Source organism: Parasteatoda tepidariorum, chromosome 6 (genome assembly GCF_982258835.1).
Source record: "Parasteatoda tepidariorum strain Cologne lab strain chromosome 6, Ptep-v5.0, whole genome shotgun sequence".
Lineage (NCBI taxonomy): Eukaryota > Metazoa > Arthropoda > Arachnida > Araneae > Theridiidae > Parasteatoda > Parasteatoda tepidariorum.
The window spans coordinates 58987536-59001983 of NC_141760.1; the positions used below are offsets into that span (position 1 = coordinate 58987536).

The window sequence follows — 14448 nt, forward strand, 5'->3', positions numbered from 1 at the left end:
TGTAAAAATGACCGATTTTCGAAGAAATAGCTTTCATTTTAATAATAATAATTATTACTTGCCGTTGATAAGTCGGACAATGGTGCATTAAAGTGTAAAACGCGAATTTTTTTTAACTATAAAAGCATAAATGATAAAATGTTAATTTCAATTAATTAAAAAATGTCTCTACCATCTTTGACATGGAGAAGGATTGCGTTTTTGATATGTCATAACAAAAACCTGTTGAAAAGTGTTAAAAACCTGCGACAAGTTTTTTTGTCATTGTAGACATTTTATTAAAGTTAAATCACGCACTATATTTGCTGTTGTTGTAATTACTTTACGTCGCACTAGAGCTGCACAATGGGCTATTGGCGACGGTCTGGGAAACATCCCGGAGGATGATCCGAATACATGGCATCACAATTTTGATCCTCTGCAGAGGGGATGCCACTCCTGCTTCGGCAGCCCGACGACCTGCACGCGAAGTCGTGCACTTTACGGTAGAACAGTTTAACGAGGACCAATACCGCACACCTTCGGTCCCTACGCAGACTAATCCAAGTGGTTACCCACTCGCACACTGACCGCAGCCAGTGATGCTTGACTTCAATGATCTACTGGGAACCGTGTCTTAACGATCAGTCCACTGCGGGACGCATTATAATTATTACTAAAATCATGATTAATATATATTAAGAGTAAAAAATAAAGTAAAAATAATTGAAGCTATTAACTGGCTTTTCTAAAAAAAAAAAAAAAAAAAACAGTACTATTAATACTTTAAGATCAGTATTATTTGCCATATTATAGCTATTTAGTTTATATTACATGTAATAACCACAAGTTGTTATCTGTTATCAGTATAATTATTGATTTCAATTTTTTAAGTTACAATTTAGGCATATTTTTTAGATTAAGTAAAACTAAAGTAGTCCTCCAATAATCGTCTGATTTTAACTTTCGATTTTTTTTTTAGATTCTCAATATTTGTTGTTAATATTTACACGTACTTAAACATCGCCTATAAATTATTTTAATATATTCACTGATTTGCAAACTAATAATATCCAAGAAATAAATAACCAAATAATAACAAATGCTTTGTTTAATAAGTTGATTTTTTCAATCATTGGATTCAAGGTTTAAATTATCAATATTTAGTACAGTTATTCGACTGATCGCTTGTCATTTGATGTGTACTTTTATTTATAACTACTTTATACTTATAGAAGTTAATAATCATTTCTTACACTAAAATTTCACGCTATAAATGGGTTTTTCTCTTGATGGTTAAAACCGGATAAAACTGTCTATTGTTAAAAGCTTGCCAACCCTGATACAGAGTTTATGACATTATTGACTTGACAAGTTTATGCATTTAAATTTTCTTTTCCCGACTTTGTGTTCTAAACAGACCACAGGAGTAACATACCAATTTTTTTAATAATTAAGCTCTTACCATATTCACTTGGTTAGTCACTTATAAAAATGATTTTAACCAATAACAGTGGAGTGAGTCGAATAAATTTTGCAGGAGTCAGAAAAACTTATTCCACTCAGACCTGTTATTTATGGTAGTTAGGTCCTGGCATACATGGAAGAAAAAGGATTTGATTTTACAAGGAAATGTTATCAAGTTAATTCCAAAGATGATTTTTAAGGTATTTGAATAACTGATAGTATATTCCACAGCCTAGAAATTAGTAGCTAAATTAAAATGACAAAACTATAAAAGTTAATAAAAAGAAACTTTTTTAAAGTCAAATGCAACCTTGGGTGACGAGAATAAAAAAGAAAAATGCCAATTTTAGAAATCAAGTATACATTGTGTGATTTTAAATTTGTTTAAGTGACTTTTCATCCGAAACTATTTGAAATTGGATTTAAGTATAAATTTTGCGTTTCATAGTGCATTTTTTGTTATTCTTTACAAGTTAAACAAATTAGCTAGAGGTTATAATTATTTTTTTCTTCATACAGGACAGTCGTTTTTACAATTTTAAATTTAATAGTGCATCTTACCTTTTAAGTTAAAGAATTTAGCAAGACACTATATTAAAAAGTCTTGTTGGTAGAATTATTTTTTAAAAACCAATTTTTTAAAAAATCTTCGTAATTATTAGTTACTTTATAATAATGTCATAAGAAATTTCAACATGGTGTGGATGTCGTATTAGTATTTTAAATTTTCAAAAATAAAATAATCATTAAGTTTTGATAAGTGTGACTTTTTTCCCATAGCTCTATTTTTAATATTTTATCCCCTCCTAATGCATTTTAGCTACTAATTTTTTTGTTATGGTTTATTTAAAACACCTGTAAGAGTTAAGTTCGGAAACATTTCTTTGCCAGGAAAATAATTTAGACATAAATGTACAAAAATACCACTCAAATTAGTATTATAACAATTATTCAAACTACAACATATCACAAAATTTATCTCATTTGAACGCTTTTGTGACTATGATTAATATCATTGGTTATATTAATAAATAAATTATTACCTTTTGATTCCTAAGTTCCAATAACAAATTTGTTTAGCTGAGGTGAAAATGTCGTTAAAATTATTACGTATCATTTGCAAGTTACCTAGTTCATGAATATTCACTAAGCAATCTTGTAACGTATTACTTAAATTGTATTATTTAATGTGTAGTTTCTTTAATATAAAATGTAAATTTGTAATTATAACTATTAAATGCCCATTAAAAAAGAACTTTATTAATTTCTTTCACCTTACTGCCAGTAAATTAAAGTGTTAAATGAAACTTATAAATTAACAATGATAATAAGGTTGACATTTTGAACGTTGTTCTTTAAAAAAGTGACAATCTAAATTTATTAAAAATAAAATGCAACTTACTTACATTTAAAAATAAATATTCTGTGGAGGGAAAATAAATACAAGTTTTACAAGAATTTGATTCAAAAGGATCTTTCAAATTCATTTCACTTACCATTTTTAAAGAAAAGTTTACACAATTCAAATAAAAATTTATCAAAAATTAAAATTATGAAGAACCTATCTTGATAATTTTTGAAATTGCATGGTTTGAATAAGGACAGTTAATCAACTTTATAAAACAAACTTTCACCAACTTGAAATGTCTGATTAATTCACATTATGAAATTTTAAGTAATGGATAGTGGGAAATGAAAATTTTGATACAATGAAGTTCTATGCTATAATAAGGACACCACCACTAGTCAAAAAAAAAAAAAAAAAATAGATTAGAAAATGATTCCCTGAATTAATGAACATTCCAATTCATTTTATAGTTAAGATTGTTGAATTAAGTTTTTCAAAAAATGATCAAGCAAAATTTCTAAAAAAAACAAATCAGTAAAGAAGACTGAAACAAATATTTTTACAATTGGTGGACTGAACAGTTCTATGAATCAAAATCATCAATAAGTCTTTTTAAATAATAGTTCAAAAGTTTTATATGATGAAGCACAGGGGTATATGAACATAGTAAATATTCTTTGGTAATTTAATTAAGTCACTAGTCACTGGAGTTAAATTAAAGAATACTTTTTTTAAAAATTCTACTGCGATATGGCGCCATTGCTTCATTGTTTTAAATATCTGTTGCTTCATAAAAACCATATTTTTATAGAAAAAAAAGGGATACAATTCTAAATATTTTTCCTTTAAATATTTTTTGGCTTTTTCAATCTAAAAAAAAACAAAAACAAATCCATAATTCCGAGGTAGCACCAGAAGATTCTCAGCTGGTAAATGACATAAAACAGTAAATCAATCATGAAAATTAAGAGAAATAAATAGGAAAATAAAAAAGAAGAAAGTTCTACAATTGGAATAGCAAAAATAGGAGGTCTGTGGTCTCTTATTTGTGAAATTAACTTGTAATGGAAGCAGTACAAGTTTGAATTCAGAATTTATCTTCTTAACATATTTACTTGCTATATGTTTTCAAAAAATGCATAACAATTTTTCAAAAAGTTCAAGAGGGCTTTGAAAATCAAAATTTAAAGAGAATTGTTTTTAATAAAGCAATTATTTCTAATTTTTCATATATTCATAACAGAGTTTCGGGGATAAAACTATCATATTAAACAATAAAATAATTTTTTTTGTATCAGTTTGAATATCAGATTTTAAATAGCAGCTTTACGAAGGTAGTATTTGTCAAATATTACTTTACTTATACATTTTAATAAATGTTGCAAAATTTAAAAAAAACTTTTCTATCGAATTTGTATACTGAAAATATAGACCACTATATGCTAACAAAAGACTTGTTGAAAACTTGAGTTGAAATTGTAAAGTTGCTTTCAACAAGCATTTTAATAAATAGAAAAATAACTAACATTTTAATAATTATTTATGGTATTGTTATCTTATGTAAAAGGCAATATGAATCATTAGATTAAAAAGTTTAATTACTAGATGTACAGATTCTTCTATCTTTTCCTATTTCTACACATTAAAATTTATTTTTTAAATTATTTTCTATCTTTTAGAAAATTCTTTGGGAAAAGTAATCAAATGTCATAATTTCATATTACATTTAATTGTAAGATTCAAATTTACGAAAAAATTTACATATTAGGACAAAACATTTTTACTTCAATATAAAAACCAAAATAACTAAACTTTAGATAGTAATTATTAAGTGACTAAAACAACTTTACAAAAATAGTTTTATTAAATATTGTTTAAATGACCAAAAAATAAATATTTTACAAGCTATGCATAAGATGCCAGAAAATTCTTTGTAAAGAGCTGCGATCTACGCAAGTATTATAAAATGAGCTGTATCAACAAAACATAGCTATAAAAATTATAGACACATCTAACACTTTTTACAAACATGCAATACTTTCTCATTTAAAAATTCATATCAAGTATAAAAGAAGTTTTGAATTACACAAATATATAACATTGGTAATATAAATAGTTTATAAAATATGAGAACAAGATCGAAAGAACATATGTAACAAATTAATACTGCATAGTTTAATATATACTGTTTTAAAAGTTTAACAAATAATGAATAATCTATACAATAAAATGTCACAGACAACAGTAAATTAAGATTAGATTATATACATATATAGCCTTACAGTAGCTTCTGGAATGTAAGTACAAAAATTACATAGCTGAAGAATGAAATTATTTTTAAACTTATTACTTTTACGATTTTTGATTTATTGAAATGATTTTTAGCTGATTCAAGAAATGATAAACAGATTAATTTTCATTTATAAAAATCACGTAACTTGAACAGATCTTTTAACAACAATATTAAGCTCTCAAAACTTTAAAGTTTAAATGTTTTAGAAAAGAAGTCATTGTGAAGAAAAACGTGAAACAAAAGGATGCCCATTAAGAAGAATGTTAGGACAAGCAAAATGTTTTGTTTAAGATGTAGAGAATTCTGCTTCTTATCCAAAGTAGCTACCTGTAATAAAAATATATAATATTTAAGCAATGAAATAACTAAATTATATTAAATTAATTTTGATTTTATGTTAAAATTTGTTTAAATTCTCAATTTATTGCAACAGATTTAGATACAGAAACATCAATGATTTACATTAAATGATTGACCTTAAATAATTACATTAATGATTAACATTAAATGATAACATTAATAGTTAACTATGTCTTGATTTTAAGCAGTTTCTGACCACCCCCCAAAAATATAAATTAGTCAATAAACAAATTTATTTTTTTAACTCTTTGTTTTATCATAAAGTGCCACAGATTTTGTACTTAAATCAATACACATAAACTTGCAATTATACTTAAAAGTAGCTAAAATTAGTTAAATATTAATTAAATAAGTATAGGTTATATTAAGTATAAGTTAAGTATTAAGTATTAGTAGTTAAATAAGTTAAATATTAGATGCATATTTTCTATTAAAAACTTATATTTTATATAATTTTGATATTATACAATTGTTTTTGCATAATATCAAAAGAAACTTTACCATCACTTGACAATATGAAGATGGATGAATGTAATAACGATTATGAAATGGATAGATCACAAAAAGTAAATTTGAAAGCTGGATTTATAAAATTATTTAATATACCAGATACTCATCTGCAAATCTTAGGTAACAGAAGTTATATTCATTTAAAAAAATTCTGGATTGCATGTATTCGGTTTAACAGTTGAACAATTCATTTCTAATATTTATACTGTAACAGTTTTACTAAAATATAGTTTATTACTCTTAATAAAATTATTTATAACATAATATTTTTCAAACTCATTTATGATGAAATGAGTTTGCTATTTCAAAACATGATTAAGTAAAAATACCTTATTTTCAAGATTCGTTAGAAGAGAGTTAATATTTTTCAAGGTTTTTTCCATTTCGGATTCTTCACTGAGAGGTTCCTCATCCTTTAACATACATTTCAATCTAAAACAAAATATTTTTCATTAACTTCAAATCAAAATTTATCATATATTTTTACTAATACATTTATTAAAATATAAATAATATTTTTACTAATACATTTATCAAAATATACTCTTTAAGATTTTTTTCCCCACAAGGATATTAAAACAAAAGCTAACAAAAAGTTAAGGTAAAAATTAAAGATGAACATATTAATTTACAAAAATTTGTTTATTCTAGTTTTTTTTCCAATCATAATTAACTACAAAATACTTAAAACAGAAATTTCAGGAAGAAAAAAAAAATCACTTTTTTTTGCATAACCTTTTAATAAATGTAATTTCACAACTTTAATTACGAAACAAATAAATTAAAACCTTTGTTAAATTACAGATTAAAAATTTACCACATACACTTAAACTTCTCAGACTTCTAATAAGTTGGTCTCACCTGGTCAAACCATATGCCTTTATGACAAAAATTTCTATTAAAAAGTTTTCCAACTAAAGGGTTCAATAAAGAGTAAAAGAAATTATTGAATTGCGTAATCTTAATGCTTTTACAATTACTATACCAATATTTTATATATAAATAAATTCAGCCATCAGCTTAAATAATTTTGCTACAGTCTATCTACTTTTGAACTAAGGTTATGATTGGAAGCAAAAAGCTTCCAATATTCTTTTTGAACATAAATGAAAGAAACAGGACATTAATGAGAAACTAAGCAATTAAAATGAGAATGCTTTTACAATTACAATTGTATGGGTAACGTTGAAAATCTATACGTCTTAAAATCTACTAAATCAACTTTCATTTTTTAAAAAATATAAATAAAGAATCAATAGTCAAAGAAATATTTAAACAATAAGTTTTTAAAAAAAATTTACTAAATATGATGCCATTAAGAAGTTAGGCTAACATGATATTTTCTTACAAAATTTTTTTTAATAATGTGTTAAGCTTAAATGACATTACTAAATCAGGGTAAGGAAATGTGTTATAAATGTCAGAGGAGGGAAAGAAATGTTCACTACAGTACATCAGGGTTAGGAACATCATGATTATCTGTGAAAGTATGTCTATAGACAGGAAGACAAAGCTTAAAATTTTTAACAAAAAGTATAAAGTGTAAAAAAAAAAATCACCCCTCCCCCCCATAAAAAAATTTTTGGGCAAGAAAAATAATAAAGCTTCAATATTTCAACTTCTGATTGATTCTTCTGTCAAGAGGGAGTGTCATATTTTTTTTTTTTTTTTTTAGATTACTCATCAAAAGCAAATGGACTAGGAAGGAAACCTTAATTTTGTTTTCTTTAGAAAATTTCAAGAAAAATTTTCTTAACATTTAGAGGCCAATCCTCCAAAAATTCACAATAAATTTTATTATGCCCCCCTTTTTTTAAAACATTTTGAAACAAAATTCAGAGGACTGAATAATTATCTCGAATTATCTTATATTTCACAGTAAACAGGTTTGGCAGAATTTTCAAAAGTTGTAATACAATGAAATACCTAGACATAAATAGTAATTAGCAGCTGAAATAAAAAAAATTATGATATCTTGTATTGAAGCAAACTGCATACTTGTGATCGGCGATAATGTTAGGAGAGGCAGATTTCCATGCATTACTTAAATTGGCACCAGAAAGGGTTGGATCGGAAACTTCCATCGCCATAATCAAAAATTTATCAGTAGGTTGAGGATTGAAACCTAGAATTTAAATAGAATTCAATCGAATCTGTTATTTACGTGTAAACAACAGTGTACATTACAGAGGTTACATAATTTTACACAACTTTTAAAATCATTTTAAAAATAAAAATGGCATGTAGAAATTTTAAAAAGTTCTGAAATATGCAAAAAATAGAAACAAATAGGCAACATACAACATTGTAACATCTCATAGCTCTAAGAGAGGAATAATTTACAATACAAATTATAAAATAACTAAAAATTAAAAAATAAGCTTTCAATATTAGAAATTTATAAGGCATTTAAAAAAATTATGAGTTAGCAAAAGAATTTACTAAAAAGGGTTTTACAAATTTTTATGATATATTAAAATTTGACATTAAACATTTCATTTCAGTCTGCCATTTAATATCTAAACATCTAACACATGTGAAATTATTTTAAACAAAAAAGCATATTTTACGAACATTTTTTGAAAAGCTTTCTTTTCAATTTAATTGCTAGTTTGTGTTTGAAAAAAAAATTAAACATTTCAACAAAAAAATTTCTAAATAATTTTATAAAAAAAAAAAAACGAATTATAAAATCTTTTCTTTACTCTATAATACTGCAGTAGAAAATATCAATTTAATAACTTTAAATCAATATTATTTTTTGCAAGACTTGGAAGAAATTAAGTAAAAGAGCACTTAAGTTTAGAGCGATTAATCCCCTTGAAAATTACTAAAAGTTTCACAATGAAAACAAATTAAATTTGTTCTTAAAAATTATAAGTTTTTGTAAGAGCATTTTAGAAGAAATATAGATTCCTATGTTTCTGTTTTCTGTGTATTATGCTCAAATCTAGTAGACATTCCAAACACTTGTAAAACATCTGAATACAATACTAGGGTAGAGTTTAGTGTAAAAATGTCAACTTTACAAAGAATGTTGCTTATCACTATTTTCCTAAGCTCTTCAAAAAAAAATTTTAAAAATTTCAGAAATAATTATTCATGTTAACCATCCACAATAAATTTTAAAACAAGTAAATTTTAAAGCAAAAATTAAAAGCTTAAATTCACAAATTGATGAATAAAACCAGATAATCTCAGAATTTACTTTTTTATTGAATATTCTAATTAAATTATTGCAATTAAAACTTATCAATGATCAATATACCTGAAAGTAGTACAACATTTATATCTACAGTGTTGCCTGGTTGAATAACTCCCAAAGATGGTTTCACTCTATAACTTTCGATGTTATTAGTTTTCACCTGAAGAACAAAAAGAAAAACAAAACAATGTCAACAATCTTTAACACTTCTCATAAAAAGATGAAGACTAAAAGTTAACAGTTAAATAAATGTTTTGTTTCATGAAACTTATGATAGGCATTTTATATATATTTTGCAAAAATAAAAAATATGTCTCTTCATGAATAAATTTAAAACTGCATTACTCCGCAGACATGTGACTCCTAGACTAAGGTAAAAAAAATGTGGTAACTTTTATAATTCCTTTATTTGCGTAAAACAAATTAGGGTAGCTTGAGTGAGATTGTCAAATATTTATATTAAAATACAGTTTAAGAGATAAATTTTATAATCTACAAAGATTGTAAACATTAAAATGAAACAGTAACATCAAAACTTTAGAAAAGTTGGTTGTCTATTTGACTAACTTTAGACATGCAGGGTTAAAAAATAGAATATTAAAAAAAGAGAAAACAAGCAATTTTTCTTTTAACCTCTTTAAAAAAAATAGTGTGTTCACTTTTTATTAAACTATAAACCTTTAAAAAATATCCACTTAAGATACTTAGAAACTATTGATTATTTCTATCCAAAACATTTAAGAGAATATTTTCAAATGCTATTTAATTAAATAAGAAAAAAATTATTTTCACAAAAATTTTGCTCTTTTCTGATAAAATAAATATGATTATGAAATATTATTCACAATTTATATTTTAATATAAATCTTTGAAATAAAAATTATTGGAGCAATATTTGATTAAATTTACTAACTAAAACAAAATTTGTAACAAATACCATTTACATGGTTGAAATTTTTAAAAAATGGTTTGTCGTGGTTTATTAGAATACCTTTATGATTTAACTCAGAATGATTGTACAAAACGTGCTTACTAAGTTGATAGACTTCTGCAAAAGCAAACTATTGAAAAACAATGTAATAGTTTACCATTTTTAGATACATAATGTAATAGAATAGTATAAATATTTAAATGCATAAGATAAATTTTTAAAAAACATTTTGAGCAAATAAATTTACTTTATAAGAAACTGTTTTATCAGCAGCACAGGATAATTTGATTGCAACATCACTCGAAACTTGTGTATCGAAGATAAGTTTAGTTGCTGGGCTGCAAAATAAAAGAAACATTAAAAAAATTTGTTTTCTATTAAAAAAATACAAACATTAATTTGCATACCTAATTTTTAAGATTCCTCCAATAATTGTATAATCGTCAGTAATAACTACTTGACCAGGAATAGAACTTCTAGGGATTCCATTTTCAACCTAGTTCAGTGAAAAAAAATTCTTTTTGAATAAAACAAATGAAAGAATCTTTAAATTAAATGCACTTTATTATTTTAAAGAGGAAGGGTTTTTTTACAAATGGGTTGGGTTTTTCAAATAAGAGCAACAATGTATTGGACGTTTCACAAAGCTCTCAAAACTTTCTCCAAGTTATGCTCTCATAAAGAAACACTGAATTTTTCAGCAGTATATTTAAATTATAATTCTACTTTCTTGTCAAGTTATTGTTTTGATTACAGTGCAAATTTTTGTTTGCTAAAATTAAGGCATCACTAGAGAAATTATTGAAAGTTATATCCGCACACGGAGAGAAGTATAATAAAAAACTCTTCTCTCTTTCAGTGTGCAATGATATCAGTAGCGATACAAATAAAGCATTTTTTTAAAAAAAAATTCTATATTTTAGAATATTTTATAGCAATGCATTGACATAATAGTATTTTGATAAAAAATTATACATACATTTTACTATAATTTAGAAACAATTTCAATTTATACAACGAAAAATGTAGTAAATTTAATGTTATTCCAAAAGGGACATGCAGTAATTAGTAAGCATTTGAAATGTTATATACTTACACTTTTAGAACCTGCAGGTGAAGAAAAACGCACCTGTTAGGAAAGGTAGGAGTTAAGGAGGGAATTAAGCTACTTTCATTAATGACAAAATGTAATTATAGTTGAACAATATTACAATAATTAGTAAATTAAAGAAATTTCTAGGGATATATGGTTAAAAACTTTAGCACAACATCAAATTTACTACTTCATAACATTAAATTTAGCTATATTAGCAAATATTAACATTTTTTTTACTTAAGTAATAATAAATCACAGTTAAATAATAGTATATAGAGTGATCATAGATTAATGGAGACCCATGAAGCCAAACTAGATTTAACACTATTGTGCTCCTTTTACCAAAGTAAAGAAAACATTAAAAAACACATAATTATAAGATGTTTCTGCACTTGGCAATTGTGTTTTAAATAGATAAAACTTTCAAAAGAAAAAAACTAATGTTGGTACCTAACAAGTAATGCTCACTTTCATTTAAAAATTTAGTCACAAATGTTTATATGACCCAATTTTAAGATGTTAGGTTGAAATTTTACATTAGAGAATAAAGAACATAATCATATATATAACAAGTTGATAATATAAAAAAAGTGTGTTTAAATAAGGAAATGAAATTTCTACATTTGAAAATACTTCTCAAAGTGTACCTATTGGTAGATGTTTAAGAAAAATCAGGCGATTTATCTTTGTCAACGAGTTAAGAATATAAAAACGGCAAAAAGTAACATATACATTGCATACACTACTTCTTGAACACACTACTATTAGCATAAATCCCAATGTTTTTCTTTTTCAATGTGGTTGCATCTCTAAGTATTTCAAATAAAGAATAATAAATACGTTAAAAATTAGTCAACTTAAGCAAAATCTATCAATTTTGTACCTTATATTTTTTACTTCACAAAATGCATAAAATCATTTATCCAACAATTCAAAGCTACAAAATCAAGATCTTTGAATGAATTGTGCAAGTTCCTATGATATTCAATGAAATACACACAAATCACTGGAAGTTAATGCATACTGATAAATATCTTTCTTCTCTAGAAATAATTACAATTTCTGTTTTAAAAAAAATTCAATAACGCTAACTGATAGCTTTTTATATATAATTTCTACTGATTTCATATTTAAATAAAAACTATGTTCTATTCTTATATTTCAAATTATTTTACACATGATTTAGAAGGTAAATGCATTCAAAGTTGTGCTTTACCTAATATTTTTTAGTAGTAAGAGTATACTGCAGCTATACCATTTTCTACATTAAGTTATCACAAAATTATTATAGACGTGAAATTAAGTAAAACCAAAATTATTCAACACAATTACCCTTTTTTCTGTTCCATTAATAGTATTACTGTTGATATCAGCTTCAGACGGAGGCTCCCACTCTGTAGTGTCCTATAAATTTTAAAAAAAACGTTGATATTAGGTAATTTATAAAATCCTAAAAGTGACAATTAGGTAGACGACTGGCCATCTCTTACATAAAAATTACATTTCGACCCTAAACATAATCAAATTTAGTTCAAAAACAGGTGGTATAAAAAAAAAAGCCTATTTTCAGGTTCATTAATTCGTTTAAAAAGTTATTTTAACTGGGAGATTTTTATATAAAATAAAATATCATTTAATATAAAACCAAAGCTAACAACTACTAGTTTCTAATTTTAAGTAATAAAGAATTTAAAACTGAAAGAAACTTAAAACATGAAACCATATTTGTTGCTAAACATATTATAAATAACCATTAAACACATTAACATAGCTGCCTTCACGGATAGGAAAAAATCCAGTAGATTTTACGAAATATAAATTTCATGATAATTATTGCGAAATATATTACACATAGGGAATTTTAGGGATTTTTACAGTCGTCAAAACAGAAACACTGCAATATTTTTCAGTTATGATTTCACATTAAATAAACTTGAAATGTCATATTATGTTTATTCATAATTTTGAATAGTAATAGGTATTTAATTCCTCAAAGACAGTTAACTGAATTTTATAAATGAGGCTTGCTTCACTATGTATTAGTGACACTTATTTAAATATTCAAGCAAAGCAATATGCGCCAAAATTCTATTTCAATAGGGATCTTTTAAGGAAACTTACTCAATTTTAGGGAATTTTCTGAAATGTACAAAAACCAGGAGAATTATTAAACCAGTAGACCTGGAGAAACTGGCAAAATCCAGTAGAGTTGGCAGCTATGTGAAAGGGAATTAGTAGCAAGATTTCTTTTACATAACTGAATATTATTCCAAAGGGAATATTTATTTTATTCAAAAACATGATGCCACGTAATTTTTAGGACTTTCTTAACGAGTTTTGCTTTCAGGAATAATAACACATTAACTCTGTCTGGAAAAGGCTTCTAGAAAGGCTTGTATAAGTATTCCATATATGTATTTATAAAAAACATTTAAGTGCTTATTTTAAGTTAAAAAAAGTTTCCTTATGACATAAAATTAGTAACAAAATTTTACTTGTTTGATCTATTTTTTGACTATTCTAATTGGACAAAATCAAGATTGTGCCATTAAAAATTTAGGTAGCATATTTTACAGGTAGTATTATTAAGAAAAAAAGGAAAATCAGATTTTTTAAGGGATTTTAGTCTTGTATTTAAGTAAACATAATTAGAAAAAGGCCAACGTAAAATGATCAGATTATTTATTTATTTTGAAAGAACAATGTTATAAACACAATTAAAAAAACTTTTAAAATTTGAGGATAGAACCGGCACTTGCACGGTCATGGGGGGTTTGATCTATTGGGTTGCATTGATTACAAAAGTATACATAAAAAAACTACAGAGCATCTCTTCAAAAGAATTCCTTTATTAGACTTTGCTCAATTATATCATCTTTAAACAGGCATGGAGAGTAATCTGAAGGTATCAAGTGGCTAAGCGCAACACAGGAACCGTGAAAGTGGCTGGTAAAAATAGTTTACTGATGTTGCTGCTTCAAAAAAAGATAACAGGAATGGAAGGATCTTCGAAGGTTTAAATAGGGTATCATATGAGAACCCCTTTGACTTAAGAGCCAAGAAAAAAAATCTTAATGGTTGTCTTAAAACATCTTAGGCTGGATAAAATGTCAAACATCTTGGTTTATATACCACCTGCCAATTCCTGCAACAAGCAGTATATTTCTGTCCGATTCATGATTCGCAGCCAGCATTTTGAATTTAAAAGCACCAAAGGCGAAGTATGCATAAACTAAACCATAAATCTATCGATCTCTCC

At 25.5% G+C, this 14448-nt stretch overlaps 1 protein-coding gene across 3 annotated transcripts in view; it reads right to left on the reverse strand.

Moving 5' to 3' along the window:
• Nucleotides 1-4639: 4639 nt before the first annotated feature.
• Nucleotides 4640-14448, reverse strand: part of LOC107440265 (motile sperm domain-containing protein 2) — a 28133-nt gene continuing 18324 nt past the window's right edge. For 2 of the 3 annotated variants that reach the window (XM_016053143.4, XM_043041467.3), the window contains 8 exons: nt 12522-12593; nt 11190-11222; nt 10501-10589; nt 10341-10431; nt 9226-9322; nt 7956-8082; nt 6287-6389; nt 4640-5414 (listed from right to left, as the gene is read on the reverse strand). In XM_016053143.4, the coding sequence (XP_015908629.2) occupies nt 5274-5414; nt 6287-6389; nt 7956-8082; nt 9226-9322; nt 10341-10431; nt 10501-10589; nt 11190-11222; nt 12522-12593 (753 nt within the window). In that variant the 3' untranslated portion in view covers nt 4640-5273. The remainder of the gene's footprint in view (nt 5415-6286; nt 6390-7955; nt 8083-9225; nt 9323-10340; nt 10432-10500; nt 10590-11189; nt 11223-12521; nt 12594-14448) is intronic. The other variant, XM_016053144.4, reaches the window with a different exon arrangement.